The sequence below is a fragment of the Erithacus rubecula genome (assembly GCF_903797595.1).
Source record: "Erithacus rubecula genome assembly, chromosome: 2".
Lineage (NCBI taxonomy): Eukaryota > Metazoa > Chordata > Aves > Passeriformes > Muscicapidae > Erithacus > Erithacus rubecula.
In genome coordinates, this window is record NC_136685.1 from 22,798,860 (window position 1) to 22,818,867 (window position 20,008).

Genomic DNA, 20,008 nt, shown 5'->3' on the forward strand with positions numbered 1-20,008 from the left:
GCTCTCTAAACACTTGTTTGAAATTGTGAAAGCAGGTTTTACTGCAAGTGGAAGACACACTCAGAAGAAAAAATAAGGCTAGACTTCTTTCCTTCATTAGGGAAACTCACCTTCTGGTATAAATGGACACACTAACACCAGATACCTCCCCTTCATGTACCAGGATGGTAGTTTTGTTCTTACCAGGCTCGTGCATGGGGCACATCTCCAGCAGGAGCCAGCCTCTGTAGTTGCTGAAGTTTCCTAAGATTACTGATGCCAGGTATGCATTTATTTGTCTCCTCAGTCACAGTGGTTCAGCACTGGGTGAGTGCTTCAGAAAAAGAGATGGACATGTCATGTTTTCACATGCAGCTCTGCAAGACTGGTACATCCTCATGAGAAGTGGCTCACCCCTTATGCATTCTTTCATGCCCACTGCGGAAAGGGAGGCATGCCCAGAGCTGCTCAGGTGGGCAGAAACTTGGGGTGCACCTGATAGGAGTCTCAGTCCTGGGATTTGTTCCAGCTAAGTAACTGTGCTGATTTCTGGACTCTGGAACAAGCATAACATTGACATGAAAGATTCACAAGATGGAAGACAGAGAGAAAACCACCATGGGCACAATGACACAATGAATGACACAATTCTTGTCACAATTCTCTTACCTTAATCCCAAGTATGTGCTCATGTTTCTGTAACAGGGAGAAGAGTCAAGGGTGGTAGGAACAGACTGCTGTGCAGACACAGTGAAGAGCAAAGAGCAGCTTCTGAAGAAAATGTGTGTTGCATGACTTCTCCCATCCCAGAGCTGACAGCAGCTGAGGAGCCAGGAAATGGGTGACTGGAAATGAGCTCTCTCCATTCCTGGAGACTAACTTGGCTGGGGAGTGAATCAAAAGTCATGTCCCTGCCCTAGAAACTGTGATACTACTCTGAAATTTGCTCACATTAGGCTAAATGATCATCTCTCTGAAAACACAGTTTCTAAACTGCCTAGAAACTGGTGGCAGCTCACAGACTGCTCAGCCTTTTCCCTTTATGAGAAGACTTACTGATCCCTGTCTGCCATTCTGAAGGGCATTGTGGGCCATGTGAGCAGTGGTGGCAAATGCAGATGAAGAAATGGGACTGGAGTCCAACATTTATGTACTGAGATTGGACATGTCCACTTTTCCCTCTGGTGCTCATGGTCATCCCTGGAGGGTGAAGCCTGCTGTCATTTCGGCAGAGATCTACCTATTCTTTCCTCTTGTGGCTTTTGAAGAGCTTTTTGGAAAATGTCAGGTGCTGCTTTTAGAGATTGTAAAATTGAAGATTTAACTTGGAGTGATGAAAGGAGATTAAGGGTTTTGCAAGCAGCAAACCCCAGGTTTATAGCAAACACAGAGGATTTTGCTTCCTCAGTACAAAAACCCTGATGTAGCTCAAAATCAATAATTGATCTATTTCCATTTACAGATACATCTGCATTCATTCAGACTAGGAAGCCTTATTCCTGGGTGCATATTTTCCTTTTAAGCAGCTTGCACTCAGTCTGCCTGCGGATGTATCTGTTCATCAGGGACACACTCAGTCCCTTCTAGAAAAGAGCCAGGGACATTCTTTTCTACAGAAAGCCAAGAGTAGGACTGACAAGACAGATGGAAGCTGCTGAATTGTTACACAGCTTGTTAGGGAAGTGCAGAACCCTTTAAAGCTGAGCCTGCAGCCAGGATTTACCTCTTGAGAAGTGGCAGCAACCCTCAAAATAAGTAGTTTGCATGGGCTACAAATCTGCCTCAAAATAAACAGCATGGATGCAGCCAGTGAGGCTGAACTCCAAACAAACCCTTTTTATTTCAGCCATAATATGGCATGATGCTGAGCAACAAACATATTGTGACTCTCCCCTGTTCAGTGCTCTGAATCCCAGATTGTTGACTGAGCAGCCACACCAAGGTGTGGGTCACACATCTAAAGTTCTTACATAGATAATAATTCCTGTTAACAACAGATCTGCGAGGAATTTCATGTTTGCTTCAGCTGGTTAATGAACCAGTGTCTTGCTCCAGCTGGATGCAGCACCTGGACAGCCCAGGCAGCATGATGCAGTCCAAGGAGGGTTTCTGGGGTTTTTAGCTGCTAAATAGTAGGCTTGTTAGATGTACATGCTGCTGGGCCTTTGTGAACTGATTTTTTTTTTTTTTTTCTTCCAAAGGAATCTTGGACAAGTTTCATGGTTGTGGCAGCAAAAGGCCCATTGGTGGCAGGAGGCTGAGCTCACTGCTTTCTGGTAAAAAGGCTCTTTTTCTTCCAAAGCAAATGGTCACTGCAGTAAAACTACTGTGCATCTTTTCAAGAGACTCTTAGTGTATTGTCTGCTAAGTGTATTCTTAGAACAAGATGATCATTTTAGAGGAAACTTTCTTAAAATACCTGAATCTGAGCCAGACATGTAAGGCACAAGACATTGTCCTGACAGATGGAGGTTGGGGATGTTGCAAGCAAGTAGAAACTAGATCTCATGGAAGGAGGTACTGGGCCAGCTAATGATGGAGATTATCATCTCTTCCCATTGCTGCTGATGACAGGACAAAAGGTGCCCTTCTGCTTCCTAGGGAGGTTTCCAAACTAAAGAACGGGTCTTTGTTTTTGGTGAGAGGGATTTTGGCTGAGGAAAGTTAACAGGGAAGCAAATATAGGAGACCTGCAGCAGCGTGGCATTGCATGTGAGATGGAAGCTGCCCATTTGGTGCCAAGTGTATTTCCAGAAGCTAGAAAAGGCAAGATGCTTTCATTTTTGGTTTTATTTATAGCTGTTGTGTATTCTTAACTTCCCTCATTTCCAGCTTGCAGCCCTGAGATCAGTAAAAAGTACAGCATAAAGCTTCTGACCTTACAGAAAATAAATGATGTGATCTAGTAGTGGTCCTGGAGGAGATGCACAGGGATGAAGTAGGAGATTGAAAAGAATCAGGGGACAACTGCATCATGCAGCTACATCTGTATTAGACCGAACATCTTTATCCTGGGATCAGATTCCTGCTGAGACTTTGCTTGAGGGCAGCTTGACCTTCCTGCTGGGAAGAGACACAGTGTGAGCCACAAGATGACCATGGCTGTGTTGGAGAAGTTGGAGGAAAAGCAACGTATAGGAAAGGGGGCCCTGTGTAGGCTCTGTTTCTTTGGGGTAGCCCATATCCCAGCAGCACTTCTACCTGGGGACAACCCCATCTGTACAGCTCCTAAACCTCAAAGCACTGAAGTATCTGGGCAGCCTTAAACCAAGGAAGCCCATGGGAAGGAGTGGGAGACGAGAAGTAAAGCCTCTGCCACAAGCAGAGCCTGGCACCATGCACAGCAAAGTGGTACTGACAGCTAGGCTGCAGAACTGCAGCCAGAATGACAAGCTGCTGCTTGCCAACTGTGTGGCTGGAAGGAGCATGCCAGAGCCTGGGTTTCCCTCTCACCCTTGTCTGGCTTCCTGTCAGCCTACGCCTCTGCACAGCGTCTGGACAAAACGCTAACAACTGCAAATAGAAGTACAGAGTTAAAAACTTCAAAAAAATGTCCAGACTCAGGGTCTGTGTTTCTGCAATGGTTGAAAAACTAGTGGGCATTTTACAATTAAAGCTGAACAGTATTCACAGTGGGTGAAGTGCTTCCATGCCAGGATTCCCAAAAAGGGCAAGACAGGATTTATATTGCACCTCTGGTGTTAACTGGAAGAAACCTATTTCCTGAAGCACCAGACCCTTTTTTTGGTCCACATATTTTCAAGTCATCTAATTTCACATTTGAAGTAATCTCAGATCTTCTCACAATCAAATGAATTTAAATACTTTCTTCCAACACAAAACAGTCTTAACTGAGCACATTGTACCTTGGAAAACCTATTCTCTCATAAAATGACCAAGGATATGATAGAGTAGCTTTGTGTGAAGGGACCTGCAGTGTTCATCTAGCTGAGCTTCTGGAAGTTCCTTGCACTTAGGAGTTTACTGAAGGGTCACACTCCAGCCCACTCTGCTTTCCATTTACTCCTTCTCTTTGCCTGCAAAGCTTTGGAGGTGCCTGCATGAACTTCCTAGTTCACCACTGTATGTGTGCCAAGTGTTTACTTGACCTAAATTCTTTTGAAAACCATCATTTGTGACAACTTCACACAGGCTTTACAGAATTGGGTAGCTGATTAATGAGCACTGTGACCTGGACTCACAAGCTCTGACATTGTATCAACAGTACAGGAAGGTGGTTTTTTTTTTCAATTTTATTTATTTTTTAATGATCCATATGTCTTAAACGATATTTATTTTTCCTAACTGTGAGATTGAGCTGTTGTATATATGTCCTAAATTGCTAGCTCACCTTTCAGTCCTCATCATAACATCTCTCCAGAAAGGGATTTAATTCTGAAGACAGCTGTGATTCTCACTGAGTAGTTACATCATGCCAGGTAGCCCACTGGATTTAGATATCTGCTTTTTAATGCCAATCGCTATTGTGAAATAACAATTGAATATTATATTCAGCTACTTACTATAATCTTTCCTTTCGGTACTCCATATATAATTACTGGTTATACTTTATTTATCCTTGGGCTGATTCCTTAAATAAGCAACTTTCACAGTTTAGTTCCTCTCGCTCTAAATAGAAATGTCAGAAATTTCTTCATTCTTTTTCCTGAAGATCAGCAACACGTTTTTAACATGGTATTTTATAATTTAAATTAAAACAAACAAACTAACAAAAAAAAGCTTCTGTGGTAAAATTTGTTGAAGTTCAGCTGTCCAATTAACATACATTTAGATGAGCTAATATAGGGAAGTAGTGAAGGGTAGACTTAACATTAAACTTGCATTTCTGAATGCTAAATGTGGAACTGTGTGTGTGCAATTTTTGATAATACCCCATTTGACTGTTATAAGGGCATTAAATTCCCTTCCAGCTGAGAGGAAGAAAATAAGAAACCACGCATGAAAAAAAAAAAGGTTTAAGAAATTATGAGCCAGTCAAAATACTTTTCATTGCTGTAAAATTTACATTAGCCCTAGTACTAGCTGCTTCTTCCTCCTCTCTGTAAAACATGCTTCAGGCCCATCACTGAGTCCACAAAATGATGGGCTGTAAGAATGCTCCTGATACCAGTTCTTGACATGTCAAGTGGTGTTTCCCTTGTTGCTACCCTTGCACTGGTGGGAATCACCAGCTCAGCTTCCCCAGGAGAGATGTGACCTCCTGACCCTAGCAATGCTGAAAGCCCATGGGAAGCTGGGGTCTCTCATCATTCAGCCACTAGAGATCATGAAAAGAAGGTGAGGCTTAAAGCTGACCCAAATCCTCAGGGTGGGCTGATAGGCAGGGTGACCTTCCTTGTGCTTGTATCTACCTTTTTACTTCATGCTAGATCCAGCAGTGTGGTTGTTTCTGCTGGCCATAGGAAAGGGAGTACCAGACTATATCCAGTCAAGGATTATTTTGTTACATCATGGTGTTGATATGAAAAAATACACATAGACCTGAACTCATGTCTCTACTTGTTCTCCTCATGAGGGTTGGAGAAGCAAAATTTGCTGTGAGAAGTTGTACTGAACCAGCTGAAAACAGCAAAAACCTGAAAACATGGTTTGGACCCAGAATCTATCCATCAGTTACCACAGTCAGCCCAACAATTTGAGGGGAGTATGGGGGGCAGGGGAAGAAAGAAAGAAAAACCCCATCCCAGCTGCCAGAATGTCTTTTCCTTATTTGCATGAAAACATCTGTTTGTTCTTCTGGCCAAAGAAGATGAGGGGTGTCAGCCCTTGAAAGTTGGTATGAAATATGAAACTACTGGATACAATGCAACCACATATGACTGGCCACTCCTTACAAACCAAACTGAAGCAAGTAGGATTAAATCACAGTAATACCTCATGTGATTACAGCTCATTGTGTTCAAATAAAAGCTGACGTTAACGAGTGATTTGTTTGGTGGTGGGGGTGGAGAGGAGATGCTTCTGCTCACAGTGATTGCTATTGAGAGCACTGTAAAACCACAGTGAACGTGTTAAATGCTCTGCCCGAGCGCACGCTGCTTCAGCTTGGTATTATGGCTGTAATAATTCATCGTGGCTCTTCGACGTGCCTTTGTACTAGCAATACATTATGTGATTCTGTATCAGTTATTCTAGGCATACAAAAACCTTGTAGATGTGGTGGTACGTGTGATGATTAAACCATAATTTGTAGCTGTGGCTGTGTAATCAGTATGGGAACACTTCATAAGTCACATCTACCTGCTGTTTTAACAGCCCTCCTCTAAACAATTTACATAGAAACGAAGAGCAAATGAGATCAGAGTCCTCAGCTAGAAAACTGAGCGAAGAGAAGTATGTCAGTGCTAATTACCTCCAGCACCCAGCCGGGCTGGCTCTCAGCAGCTCTGCAGGCTGGAATGCAGTTACTGTGGGTTCCGTAGTACCCCTGTCCAATTCGCTCAGAGGTGCTGAGTAACTAATCCTACAGCAGAAATCCAGTGCTAGTTAAACTATTTTCCCCAAATCTAGTCCTGTTAGCTATAATCCTTGGACCTTTCTGTCTTCATACTCTTCTTGTTTTGTCCTGGATTTACCGTGCTATAAAGCTGTATCTCTTTATGGCAAGGCTTAGAAATCTGGGGGAAGGAAGAAATCAGCATTGCTTGGCCTGCTTTATTTTTATCTGTGTGGTTTTTTTTAGGATTTTTTTGTTTGTTTGTTTGTTTTTTGGTTTGTTTTGTGTGTGTTTGTGTGTTTTTGTGGGGTTTTTTATAGTTACTCATTGTACTTTTCCTAGTGTTAATTTAAGTGGATTTTAAACTATAAGCTTTATTAATTACTTAAACTATGGTGATGCAAAATCTATTTCTATCCATTCTTTATGTTTTCTCTGTATCCCACAGTGTACATTACTAATAAATTCTGATTTTTTAAAAATATTATTGCTTTCCTTGTAGCAGCACTAGCCTCCTCTGCACTCAAGCCCATGGATATCCTTGCTCTAGGAAGGATTCTTCTATAAGAATCTCAACTTGAAATTTGGCGTTGTTTGCTTGAATTTTGCCTTTTGACAAGCTAGAAAGCAATTCTGTCTCACGACCTTGCTCTTGCTTCTTTCAAACCATAACTTGCAAGAACACTCCTGAGATCAGTCCAGCCTTATCTGTATTTCACGTTTCATTGTCTGAGTTCTTAATAACTCTCAGAGACCTAATTTTTTGTTCAGGATCACACAGGATGATGGTATCTAGCAAGAGAAATTGAGATTTTCAGCACTGAAGCTCTTGGCTATACGCCCAGACCAGGCTGGCAGTGACGGAAGGATGGCTCTTTGTTTGATGGACATTAATTTTTTGGTCATGACCAGTCTCCCAGGTTTCAACTATGAAGAGGCTGTATGTATAACTGGTACCCCTGGTGTCATTCCCGACAGAGAGCCCTGGAAGCACTGAACTATTCAGCAGGGGGATCTCTTGCACTCAACACAGCTCTGCTGGCAATGCCATGCAGGAGAGTTTGCTCACCTCCTGCTGTGTATGTCCTGCAAATAACCAGCTGCAACCTTTGTTTATGAGCACCTTAACACCACTTTAGAATGGGAACAACAGTGACTGTCACAAACCCTGATGTGGGTTGCCTGATCCCAATGTGAATAGCAGGAAGATATATGAATTGTGATATCACAGTGAGAGTAGACTTAAACTGTCCCCCTCCAAATCAGAGCTGGTAGAAGTCTGACCCCTTGTCTGCACAAGACTGAAGAAAGCAGACAGCTGGGAAAGAAGCACAAAGCTGCTCCCCACACTCATTTACTCCTTCTGCAGAAGAGGTAGTGGCTTTGCCTCTCTTATCAAATGGCAGCTCGAGACAGGTAATCCCTCTGCAGGATTTGGAGACTAGCACACCTTAATTCCTTCTGCATGTGAGCCACACCTTAGCTTGCTATGGAAATGTGTAATGCAGCAGGACTGCTTCTATCAGAGAGGGCAATACTGCTCTGACCCCCGGGGGGCACAGTTGCCCCAAGTAATAAGGTTGTCTAGTATGAATCCTGGCAACTTGTCCTCCTCTTCTTTCTCACAACTTGCATGTCTGGCAACAGCTTCTGGTTACTGTATTGTATCACAATTCTCTTTTCTCACCCTTTTTCCAAGACCTCTCCCACCAAAACTTGTCCCAATATGAGGTCTCTTCATTTAGAGAAGGTTTTTATTGCTCCTACTTTCTAGTGCAGAAGAACTACAGACACCAATAACTTACTACACTGACCAAAGCTGAACAAGTTCACTTGCTTGAGAGGTTGCTTTCTGCTGTGAGAATACTGTTTCCTCAAGAATGGCACTGGTTTGCCTTTTGACTTCCTCAATGCCTATTTCCACACCATAGCTTCAGGCTATATCTTCACCTCTGCAGTGGGCCAGGGGCACTAGCACTGATTTAATGTCCTAAGCTTCCAAGGATTTTATCAAAGATCCCATGACAGTAGCTGTCCACTTTAGAGAAGGGAGAGGTCTTTATCCTTATATTCAGTGTCAGCTGGTGAAGGCAGATCTCATAAATAAGTATTAAACTTTCTTGGCATCACTCTGTCCTCTGGACTCCCTGACACTCATGAGAAGTGTGCAAACAGTTTGACTCATTCTTCATTAAAGTACACGGGCTCACCCGATTGTCAGTCACTCTCTGTTACTGCCTAGACTTGTCACAGTGAGTCCTAGTCATGAGACACATGACAGCATCTGCAGAAGTGACATCTCATGTCAGACTTGGTGTCCATATCATGTAAGAAAGGTTTCAGCTGTTTACAACCATCCAAGACAATCAGTGTAGTGCTGGGATCTAAAGTCCTCTTTGTCTGGAGGGCATTTCTCCCAAATGCCACAGAGGACGGTGGGACAGAGCAGCATATGATGGTGAGAGAACCTTTCCACTGAGGTCACTGCTAGAGCTCTTGCCTGTTTTCTGACAGCCTTGGGACAATGTGGGTGCTTCCAGACAAGCAGAAGATGGACATGAGGTCCTGAGGTGCCACTGACCACTCTATTTTTTGAGCAGGAGTTCAGGAGTCAATGTGCTCATCCTTCTGTTTGGCAATTATGCAAGTCACATTGTTCTCCAGCTTCAAATGCTTCGGTTTATGCCATCCCCATGATATACTCCTTTGTAGTACTGCATATCCTAGGTAAACTGGGGCAGTCAGCTGCAGCCCTCCCTTGTTCATGTGCCCTGCTGCATGGCTCCTCTGTAGTCTCACTTCTTCAGAGGGTTCCCTAGGAAGAGGCACTAAGGTAATGTAATTTAGGCAAAGCAATCTTGGCAGCAAATTGGTGGGTCACAAAGGCTTGTGAACAGTTTGAGCCTTTTATCTGCCTCAATATTTGTTCAGTTGATCTCTGCTGAGCCTCCACATTCCCTGCATCTGGTTCAATACATTCAGTGTCAAATCTTGGGTTGGAGCTGCCATGAGAAGATTGATTTTCTGAACCTAGCTCCTCTGCCTGGCATCAGGGAGCACCAGTCTCACCAGCAGCTGCAAGAAATGCATCTGAAGTGCCTGGCTGACCCTGGCTGGAACACACTAACTCTGACAGAGATGGTCCTCCTCATCTCCACCTCTAAAATCTGCTGGGCAGCTTCCTGCATCCCTGTCTTTGCCAAGCTCTGCCAACGCACAACAGGTTGGTTTGATTTTCTCCTGTCAAGTTATCTAATCTGCAGCGGTGGGACTGGGAAGGCTTGGGAGTGCTGGTGTGTGCCTGCCCTGTTTCCAAGCACATGTGAACACATTTATGAATGCTGTTTTGTAATTACTGAATATATTGATGGAAGGAACTACTGGTTCTGGCTATTTTTAAAGGTATTTATAAGAAAATGTTAACATTTTAAAGTTTCTTGTTTTGTAGGTCTGCAAAGAATCACAGTATGCTAGCCCCTAAAATGTGCTTTTTTAGAACCAAAAAATAGATCACTCCAATTCCCACAGAAATTTAACAAGTGCAGTTTGTAAGATTTATCAGCTGATTTAAGAAGAACACATTAACAAATACGTTGTAACTTTGTAAGATTAAGTATTGTTGGTACCACGCAGGGATTGAAGAACAGATATGACTACAATAAACTTCCCGTCTCCCCTATTCACATATATGCACCCAATTATAATTATGCAAGAAATTAGCAATATTTCAAGAACAGCTCTGATGTTAACTGCCTGTTTTCAAAAGTATTTTGTGTTGCTGTGAAGATTACAAAATTGCTATTATGCAACCAGAAAGACGAGATGCTTTCAGACAGTTTTGCCATCGGAGCTCAGGAGCACATCGCCCCACTCACAGGGTGTGGAACGGTACTGCTGGAGCCCAGAGCGGCGGACACGGGCAGGGGACTGCCGAAGTTTTTGTCTTTGCTAACCCTTGTGACCTTACCATTGCTCTCTTGAAAGTGGATTTTAAAAAATAAAACGTATTTCAGAAACCTTTGAGGATAGTATATATATATATTTGAAATTTTTTTTTTCTTAATGTTTGATCAAATTGATCAATGCAATTTGAGAGGGAAAACATTACTCACGCCACGTAGCTAGAGTGCGTTCCATACATTTTATTGTGTTACTTTCCAAACAGTGTTCTAGCAATTGAAGAGACTGTGAGCGCGGTCTGCGCACGCTCCCGCCCGGTGTTCGGGCGCTCCAGGTATGGATCGGCACGTCCCGGAGTCGGGAAAGCAGCGTCCCGGAGCGGTGTCCGGCACTGCGGTGCCCGCGGACACGGCGGTGTGACAGCAGCTGGAGCCGCGCCCCGGAGCCCCGGGCGGGGGTGCGGCCGAGCCCCGCTGCCCGGGCTGCCCGGTGCGCTTCCAGCCGGGAGCAGCTCCGTGCCGCCGCCGCCGCTTTTCTCTCGCTTGGCAGAAAGTTGCGCGGGTGCCGCCGCCAGCTGCCCGGGGCGCGGCGGCGCCGGGGCGGGCGCGGGGGGTGTGCGAGCGGCGGGCCGGGTCCGGGCCGGGTCCGGGCCGGGCCGGGCCGGGCCGGGGCGGGGCAGGGCTGCCGGGCCCGGCCCCGCTGATGTCAGCCGGGACGGGGGAGGAGGGGAGGGGGAGCGGGAGCGGCCGCCCGTGTTCCGGGTCAGGCGCGGGAATGCGCGGCGGCGGCCGGCAGCGCTGCGCTCGGCGCCCCGCGATGCCCCTGCGCGGAGGGCAGCGGCCCGCCGAGAGGCACTAGGGGGACGGCCCCGGTTCCGCCCTACTCCGGCCCCCGCCCATTGTTCTCCCGGGGCCGCCGCGCTCGCCCGGGGCTGCTTCCCGCCGGCGGCGGCGTTGCGCTGGATGCGGCTTGCGGCCGCCGGCTCGGCGGGACCCGCGCTGCGCGGCGGCGGAGCGGCCAGCGGCTCCCGCGGCCGGCGGCGAGGAGGGGGCGGCGGTGAGCGGCGGCGCCCGCCCCGCGGCCCCCGGCGGCGGGGCGATGTTCCACTGCATCCCCCTGTGGCGGTGCAACCGCCATGTGGAGTCCATCGACAAGCGGCACTGCTCGCTGGCCGCCGTGCCCGAGGAGATCTACCGCTACAGCCGCAGCCTGGAGGAGCTGCTGCTGGACGCCAACCAGCTCCGCGAGCTGCCCAAGGTGAGCGGGGATGGGAGCGGGCCAGGTGAGCTGCCCGGCAGTACCGCCGAGCTCCGCGCTCCAGCCCGCACCGCGGCCGGGAGCGGCTCCGGGGGCCGCCGGACTGTGGTGGCAGCCCCGGGGGTGAAGGACCAGCGGAGTTTCAGGGTAGCGTTTCCCCGGAGTTAGATGGGAGATGGGCTTTCACCAGCCAAACCTGCAGATCCGCGTCTTGCGGCAGGACGGGTCCTGCTGGAGGGCAGGGGGGTTGGTGCCCGAGTCGCTGGACACGATTATGTGTGTATTGTGATTAACACGCACGTCATCGGAATTACGAGACCTTGGAGGGTATTCAGCCCTCCCCTTTTTCCCCTTTCGGTAGATACAGCCTGCTCCGTACATGGGAAAACCAAAACCTTCCAGCAGATAACCGCGTTCCCGTTTCTGCCTTTACTCCTGGAAACTTAATTGTGCCAAACAGGAGAGACGAATAAGCCTTCCCTGTGTCTCAGTCCCCACAGATGTCAGTGTTTTGCTTCTCGCATGATGCGTATAGTCAGAGTTTTATGTATACTGTAATTTTGGTACTATTGTCAAAGGTGATTCACTTTAAATGCAACATGGTTTTGAGACCTTGAGGTGGTGCCTGCCACTGTGCTTCTCCAGGTGTCACTTAGAGATTTTGGCAGAGGGACTCCAGAGTGGTTCCACTGAGGGACTGCAGCTCGGCTTCTGACCTGGGGACCCCGTGTGTGTTCTTTAAACTTTGGACAACTCAGAAGCCTTTGTGAGTTGTGGCTGGTAGAGTTTGACACGGGAAGTGTTACCTGGAAGCTGCATCTTAAAACTGTGTGGACTCTTACTAACTTGGAATCCAAGAAACTGAACTCACTAGCCAGAAAATTTTTCAAAAGCACCTTTGTTTGTACCTGAATCAAAGTTGCTCTGTTCATAGCCAGACTTAAACAGCCTTACTTTTTCCTTTTTGAAATTCAGGGCACTCACATACACTCTCTTTTTTCAGCTCTGCATAGTAAGAGTAATCGTGGTGGCTAGGTTTTCCTTCAGACTGTAGTAAAAATACTCAGTTGAACTGACGTGCTAAATTTGGCATTTTCTAGGCGCAAAGTTTGCATCTTGTTGTGACTGAACTCTTTATCCTTCTGAAGCAGAGCAAAACTGGTTTACATAGCCTGTGTGTGGGTGCTGTTTTTACTTCCAGCAGTTTTTGCTGGCTTTGTGCACAGAGGACAAACTCAGGAGTTCCTTTGTACTAGACCTTTCTTCTTAGAGTGGGCTTTCAGGCTAGTACACCTCATATTACAGGGGTATTTAATGCCTGTGTGACTAAAATACCATTGAAACCCACGGCTCACTGATTTTTAAAAAAATTATAAATCCACCACCAACTGGTTGCTGTGTTCAAATTTAAAAGATGATGTCTGTTCATGGTGTTAATTTCTGTAAATAGAGTGCAACTATTTATTGTTTCTCTTCTATTCCTTGAACCGTAGTATATGAAATAGCCTTTTTTTGCCCTGTGGTGCTTAAAAAGACCACTTCATCCCATTAGTTACATGTGACTATGCAATTACATCCCATACATATAAGAAATAGCTCAGGGGGTTAAAAAACTCCAAAAACCAACCTAGGTTCCTTGGCATTATGGTGGAATCAAGCAAAAGTTGAAGTTAGAAAGAAGGAGGGGTTTTTTGGTGTGTTTTTTTTTTTTTTTTAAATGTGCATGGATCATATTACAGGAGTGCCTAAATATACTGTAGGAATATGTTTGTGGGTTTTTAACTGGACTAGGAGGAATGTGATGAAATGCAACCACAGAAACATACATTTTATCTAAGTACTTTGTGCCTTGTCAGCAATGCAGGGAGGCATTTTTATTGGGCTTCCTGCACGAACCTATGAACTTTCCTTGTCAGTTCCTTATTAATGATTTCTGGTAAATGGAATATAGCACCATCACCTCATGAAAGTGTTGACCCTGCAGAATTTTGAGGTACAAGAATAGAGCTGCAGTTCTGAATGTGAAATTAATCTATTGAAGGAGAAACTGTTGGCAAGATAGTTCTAAAAGTTCTCCTCTAGGAATCTGTTTGAGGAGAATCATGGAAGGTCTCTCAGTGGAAGGTAGCTGCAGCATACATTGCTCGTTCCTATTATTAAAAGGGTGATGTCAATGCAAAGTACAGCTATAGAATTGGAAATTGGTGCAAAAAGCTGGGATAGACCATGCCTTTGGTAGAGAAAACATGGGAGAAATCATCAGAGTGTGTAGTTAACAAACTGTTAGGTCAGCATAGATAAAAGTGGTCATTACATCCTTAATGTAGTGTAATTCATTATATTAGTCTGACCTTACCTCCATTGAGTTTCTTCTCTACATGCCTAAAGGCAGTATCACAAAATCAGGCTAAATTTGGGCTGAGTTGAGGCCTAAACAAGTCAGGAGAATTGTGTAACTCTCTCTCAGTGGCTGGTTAGTTAGGTGTTTTTCAGTGCTTGATGAAGTCCTGAGGTTCACAGTGATCCATGCCAATTCCTGGTGAATCACCTGTGGGCTGTGCTGATGCCATAATATAATCCCTTAACACTGATAAGGTGTTTGTGTTGCTGAGATGGCTGTGATGCCTGTAGGAAATTGCTGCTGTAAAGCCTCACCTTGTCACAGGGAAGAAGAATCGCCCTGTAAACTCTGTCACTTGCAGCAGAAGTTGCAGTGATGGAGGAGGGAACCCAGCTCTGCTGCTCAGCTCTTCATTGTGCACACAGGTAGTTCAGGCTCATTTTCCCAGTGTGGGCAGCTGTGGTCTGGAAGGTCTGTTGCAGCAGGCAGGAGGTCTTGTAATGCTTCTCTGAAATCCAGTAGATACTGGTGAGTTCTTTTACCAGCTTTGCCATGGCTACCAGTCAGACAGTGATGAGGGCTTTATTTCTAGACATCCACTTTCCATCCACTTGCATAATTTTTTTTCATCCCTTCGAATGTGAAGCTTTCTGTGAGAGATAAATATCAGCAAGTGGCATGATGAAATATGTGGACCTGCTGCATTTCTCTCAAGCTGATGAGGCAATTCATGTTGGATGCACACACTTCCCCTTCTCCTCTGTTTCTCTCTGCCTTCATTTCTGTCAAGTAACAGTAAAAGTTGTTCTTTGGTTGGTTTGATCCAATACACCAATGAAACAATATACTCTTAATACATGCTAAAAATCTCATTTTTTTAGATACAGAAGTAGTCCTAGGCTTTGTTTCATTTCCAGTCTTTCCTAGCATACTTGAAACATCTCTTATTATAGAATAAGCCAGTAGAAAGTGGCATATGTTAGGTTGTTAATGGAAAAACCCAACATAAAAAAACACACATAAAAATCCTTTCAAAACACAGAAGACAACTCAGAGAATTGCTTTAGTGTCTTGAAGGAAAATGGCTAGTAGAAGGACCCAGCACTATTGCTGAGTTGTATGTTATGAGAGTCATGTGAAACAAGAAATACACTTGAATCACGTCCAGGGAATTACTTTGCTAGTTGTATTTCTGTTCTATAAACTGACCAAAATGTATGGTAGAATTCTTCACCTTTTTCTAAGGGGAAAGGGTAGGAAGGGTTCATCCAGAAAACAACTGCCAAGAAATGTCTTGAGAAGCAGAGAGAGGTGGATGTCATCGCCCCATTATTTACTCTTCCCTGTGTTTGCTTCCTTGTGCATTAATATGTGCACCAGAAGAGCTTTCTCTGACCCCTTTTCCCTACAAATACCTTTTTTTCACTAAGCTGTATCTGTCAGCATTTCAAGAATACAAAGTAATAATTTTTGTTTGTAGAGTAATTTTAAGGGTTTTTATATAGTTTTGCTGCTGCACATTTGCTTTCTCGTGTCAGTAGTGAATCTTTGTCAAGGTTTCCGTAGTTGCTCTGCTGGATCCCTGGGTCCCTTCTTTGCTCCATTCCCCAGTTATGTGATGCAGAACTTACACTTATTTTGGCAGTGACCTTTTTCTGCCTGTCCTTAACCACTGGTGTCTCAGACTCCTCACCCTGCACGTTCATACTTTCCCATCCTCCCCCGTCCTTCATGTTCCAGGATCTTGCTTATTTCCTCAATCTAAAGAGCTCTGTCTGCCGTCTGTTTCTGATGCTTACTTGCTCTCCTGCCCTTTGTGTGCTGGGTTCTTGACTGCCCTTGCAAACATCTCTTTCCTTGTACTCTGCTCTTTCCCCTTTCTTTCTGCTGCCTCCCAGGTTCCCTCCTGTGCTCTTGCCCTTCTTGCAGGATAAGCCAGCCTGGTGGGATGTGCTGGAGGAGCAGGCTGTGTACTATTAAGCTGCTGGTGGTTTTCCACAATAATGAAGTCTCTCTGAAGCCTTTCTCAGCAGATGTGGCTGTTTTCCCACAGAACAGCAATTTCTAGCTGTCAGCATGCTTCTCGCCACTTCTGTTTTACAAGACAAATTAAAGAGCTGCACCCTTTGGTCTGAAAAGGATGGGCTATGTATAGACTTGGTGGTAAAGTGTAGCTCTTAACTTGCTTAAATAATTCCTTCTCCTCTGTTGGAGGATCCCAAGTGCCTTCTGTTGATTATATTGTGTATCTGATTTTATTGGAAAAAAAGCAAGTGGTTGCCAGTGTGTGTAGAGCAGCTTAAAAGTGTAGCTTGTGTGATTTTTTTTTCCTAAACCTGTGGCATTTTTATTTTCCTTGGGAGTGAAAACTTGAAGAATTTTTCAACTCAAGCTGTAATGTGTAGTATATAATTTGCTGCACGTCAAAAACTATTCTTCACTGAAGAGTAGGCTTTCTGGCAAATTGCTTTGATAGAAGAAAATAACACATTCTGCATGATGTGTTTCAATAGCTTTTCTAATGAAAAGCATCAGATAGAAATAAAATGCTTTCAATTCTATAGATCAGTCTGTAGTTGATGAAATGTTGTTTTCTACTCCTGAACATTAGAATTTAAGGGCAAATACATCCTGTCAGCCTAATTTTTCTGTGACTCAAATTTGCAGTACAAAACTGGATCCCTGCATATTTCTTTTTCCAGTGATAAAAAAAATAAAAAAAATCTTAGGAACCCTTGAATGCAGTATTATATTTTTGCCTTTGTATTAAATCACAGCATTCTTTGCATTGGTGGGTGGTGGAAATAGCTTATAACTCTTGTTTTGCTGCTGGTTTGTCTTGCTGCTGCTCAGTTCTTTAACTCAAAGAATAAAGACCACTTTCCCATGATAGTTGTAGCAGATGTTGTTTATGGAAAAACTCCAGTGGCAAAAAAAAAAAAAAAAAAAAAAATCGAATTTTTTTCTATGCAGTTAGTTTAGCCTTAGAGTCTGAGGATGGTTTTTTTTTTTTTTTTTTGTCCTTTGGGGAATAATTTTTATGCAGCATTTGTAAACCTAATGCAACTCTGAATCATTTCACCTCTCTGTATGTGTATCTGTCATATGTGATTTTTCTTCTTGGTGTTACATACTAAAGCTTCTCTGTAAGTTACTAGATAGATGTGAGACCTTTTTCCAGAGGAACCTGGTTAAACCCTGTCCTCTTCCTGTGTCCCAGTTTATTTGTTAGAGATGCTGCTGCTGCTTGGCATTCAGCACTGTTGGTATCTCTGCTGTGTGTGGTGTAGAATCCAGGGTACTGTTGTCTTACCAAAATCATGTAAAAGCTCCTTAAGGGACAATCCCTCTGTTCTTCCCATTCTACACCTTTGTCTCAGGAAAAAACCTGTTCTGGGCTGAATTTCACTGTTTCATTGTTTCTATCATTATGCAGCCAGCCATAAGCCTGAAAGACACCTGTTTGGTCAGTGGCCAGTAATCTGTGGGAAGGCATGATAATCATACTGTGCCTCTCTTTAAATTTGTGTTTATGGCTGCTTAAGTTGTGCATATATAGGAACTTCATTTCCTTTTTTTGACTGTGTAGATCTCGTTGGGTTTGGAGAGATGTGGTGGGATGTCTCACATGGCTGGAGTGCTGCAGTGGGTGAGCACAGGCTCTTTGAGGACACACCAGGAAGGCCAGGATGGGGAGCTGCTTTTCAGATGAGAGCAGCAAGGATGTGTGAAGTTTTGCTTTGGGTTGGATGATGGGCCAGCTGAGAGCAGATTGGGATTAGTGGATGACATTGTTTTGGGTAGACTGCTTGATCAGGATGAAGTGGTAGATGATGCCTTCTTCATATAACTGGAAGAAGTCTCATGTCTGCAGGCTCAGGGCCACACATGGGTCTTGAAGGACCTGACAGCTGGAAGGACAACACAGCTGGACATAAGCAATCCAGGAGTTTTCTGAAGTGCTTTAATAGCTTACTAGCACAGGTGCTCAAGGATTTAATGGACAGAGGTGATCTGTTGGTGATCTCATACTTAGAAGAAAAGGCAGGATGAGATGTGAAGATCAGGGTTGCAGTAGCCACAGTGCTTGGGATGCCCTGTGACCTTAAAGGAGGGTGGGCAAAGGCTGAAACACAGGTAATTGTCTGAAATATGAAAATACTTTTTTACTGTTAGGATGGTCAAACACTGGCATAGACTGTCCAGAGAGGTTGTGCAATCTCTGTTCATGAAGATGCTGTAAACTGGACATGGTCCTAGGTGACCACGCTTTGACCAGGGGTTGCCCTGGGTGATTCTAGAGTTCATTTCAACCTCAGCTGTTTTATGATTCTGTAGAAGGCATATAAAAGATTTTGCCCATCTTTAACTTGGGTGTTTTTAATGATACAGATTGAAATGTTGTGGTTTTCATGGTTTATTCACCCTCAAATGTTTAATTGTTCTACTTTCTACATTGACAGTGTCATGGAGTTTTTGCACATCTTGCTGTAAATCCTTAAAGAAGTACCACTGTATGATTTGAACAAGCATGTATTTACAGTTAGTGTCAGAGAGGGTGAAGGGTACCACTGGGTGAAGCTGAAGCAGACTGTATGCAAAATTAAAAGCAGTTTTATTGAAAGTTTAAATTTTTTTTTCAGCATGACAGATGCTATTTAAAATACTTACTAAGAACACCTATGACTTTACAACTTCAGTATCTTGAGAATGCTACCTTTTGTAACCTCTTGAGTAGAGTCACTTAGTGCTATCATGCAGTATATGCTTGAATTATTAAAATCTATAATGGTTTGTAGAGAAGCAACATTTGATCCTGATACTAACATACCTCTAAACATAGAGGTCTGTGTTGAAGGCTACAAAGAAGCTTATTAGCATATAAATATATCTAGCTTTATTCCTCCTAGTTTTCAGATTTTTATGTATGGCTTCAGACTTTAAGAAATACTTTACCTTTTGATATCAAATATGGGAGACCACAGTCTGATGGGAGCAGAGGAAGAACTTAGTCTGCTGTTTCCTAAGCAAAGTCATTATCTTCTCTGTTAGTGTCCCTGCAATTGTTCAGAAGATTTTAAGTCTGTTTGGTTTGAAATAGTCTCTAATGGCATGTCTGAAATACTTTCTAATGGCAGTTTTTTCTATTAACAGCTCAGCTCTACTGATTTTTGACCTGAGTTGAAAGAAAGTAATTAAGTAGTTATGTTTCAATGCCTTTAATTTTTTTTTTTTTGTAAGGTGTGTACTTTTGTAGTAAACTGGTAGCATTCCCTTCTCTTTGTGATGTACATAGTTGAGACAAGATTTGTGGGCAGAGATTATGCATCTGTACCTCTAAAATAAATTTTATGATTATACATAGTTATTTTTCTAATGATATCAGTTGATCTAAAAAAAACCCCAAACCATTACCTTCTGCCAACAGTCTTGTATATTGAAAAAATGCATGCTAGAAATTCATTAGAGAGATTAATGTGGACTTTGGTTGTTTATTATTATTATTTTTTTCTCCAAATGGCAAATGCATTTGACTTCAGTGAGTCTCTATTTTCATTGTAGTAGATATTTTCTGACCTCCCTTAAAGGCAGAGATAGTCCCTCTCACCACTGTGTTCTAACAAACAACTCTAACATGGAGTGCTCCTTAACCTCTGTTGCTTCTGCTTAAGTTACATGAAAGAGAAAATAGATCCTTGCCTGCCAGGAGCAGTAGGAGACAACCTGGTCAATGCACTGCTTGGTAGGGCAGCGTTTTGATTGAGTGCTACACTGCCCTGGTTTTTGAGAGTAGATAGTCCCAATTATTTTTTAAAAGCCATGGTAACAACTGAGAGTAGGACCTGCAGTTGGCCTGTCCTTGTCTGTGGTTCAGAAAATGGCAGATGCTTTGGAAATAGGGTGTCAGAAGTGCAGCAGGTCGATGCTGAATGCAGCTTCAGTGAGGCAGTGGTATCATTTTTGCTCTGTCTCCTCTAGGCTTTCCCCCAAGCCCATCTTCCCTGGCTGATCTTTCTGTTGGGCTTTCATTTCAAGTACCCATTGGAGGGAGAGACAGCAGTTGCAGCATCAGG

General features: G+C 44.0%; 1 protein-coding gene across 1 annotated transcript in view; it reads left to right on the top strand.

Moving 5' to 3' along the window:
- Nucleotides 1-11,044: 11,044 nt before the first annotated feature.
- Nucleotides 11,045-20,008, top strand: part of LRRC1 (leucine rich repeat containing 1) — a 69,033-nt gene continuing 60,069 nt past the window's right edge. The window contains exon 1 of the mRNA XM_079297687.1: nt 11,045-11,593. Coding sequence (XP_079153813.1) covers nt 11,435-11,593 — 159 coding nt within the window. The 5' untranslated portion in view covers nt 11,045-11,434. The remainder of the gene's footprint in view (nt 11,594-20,008) is intronic.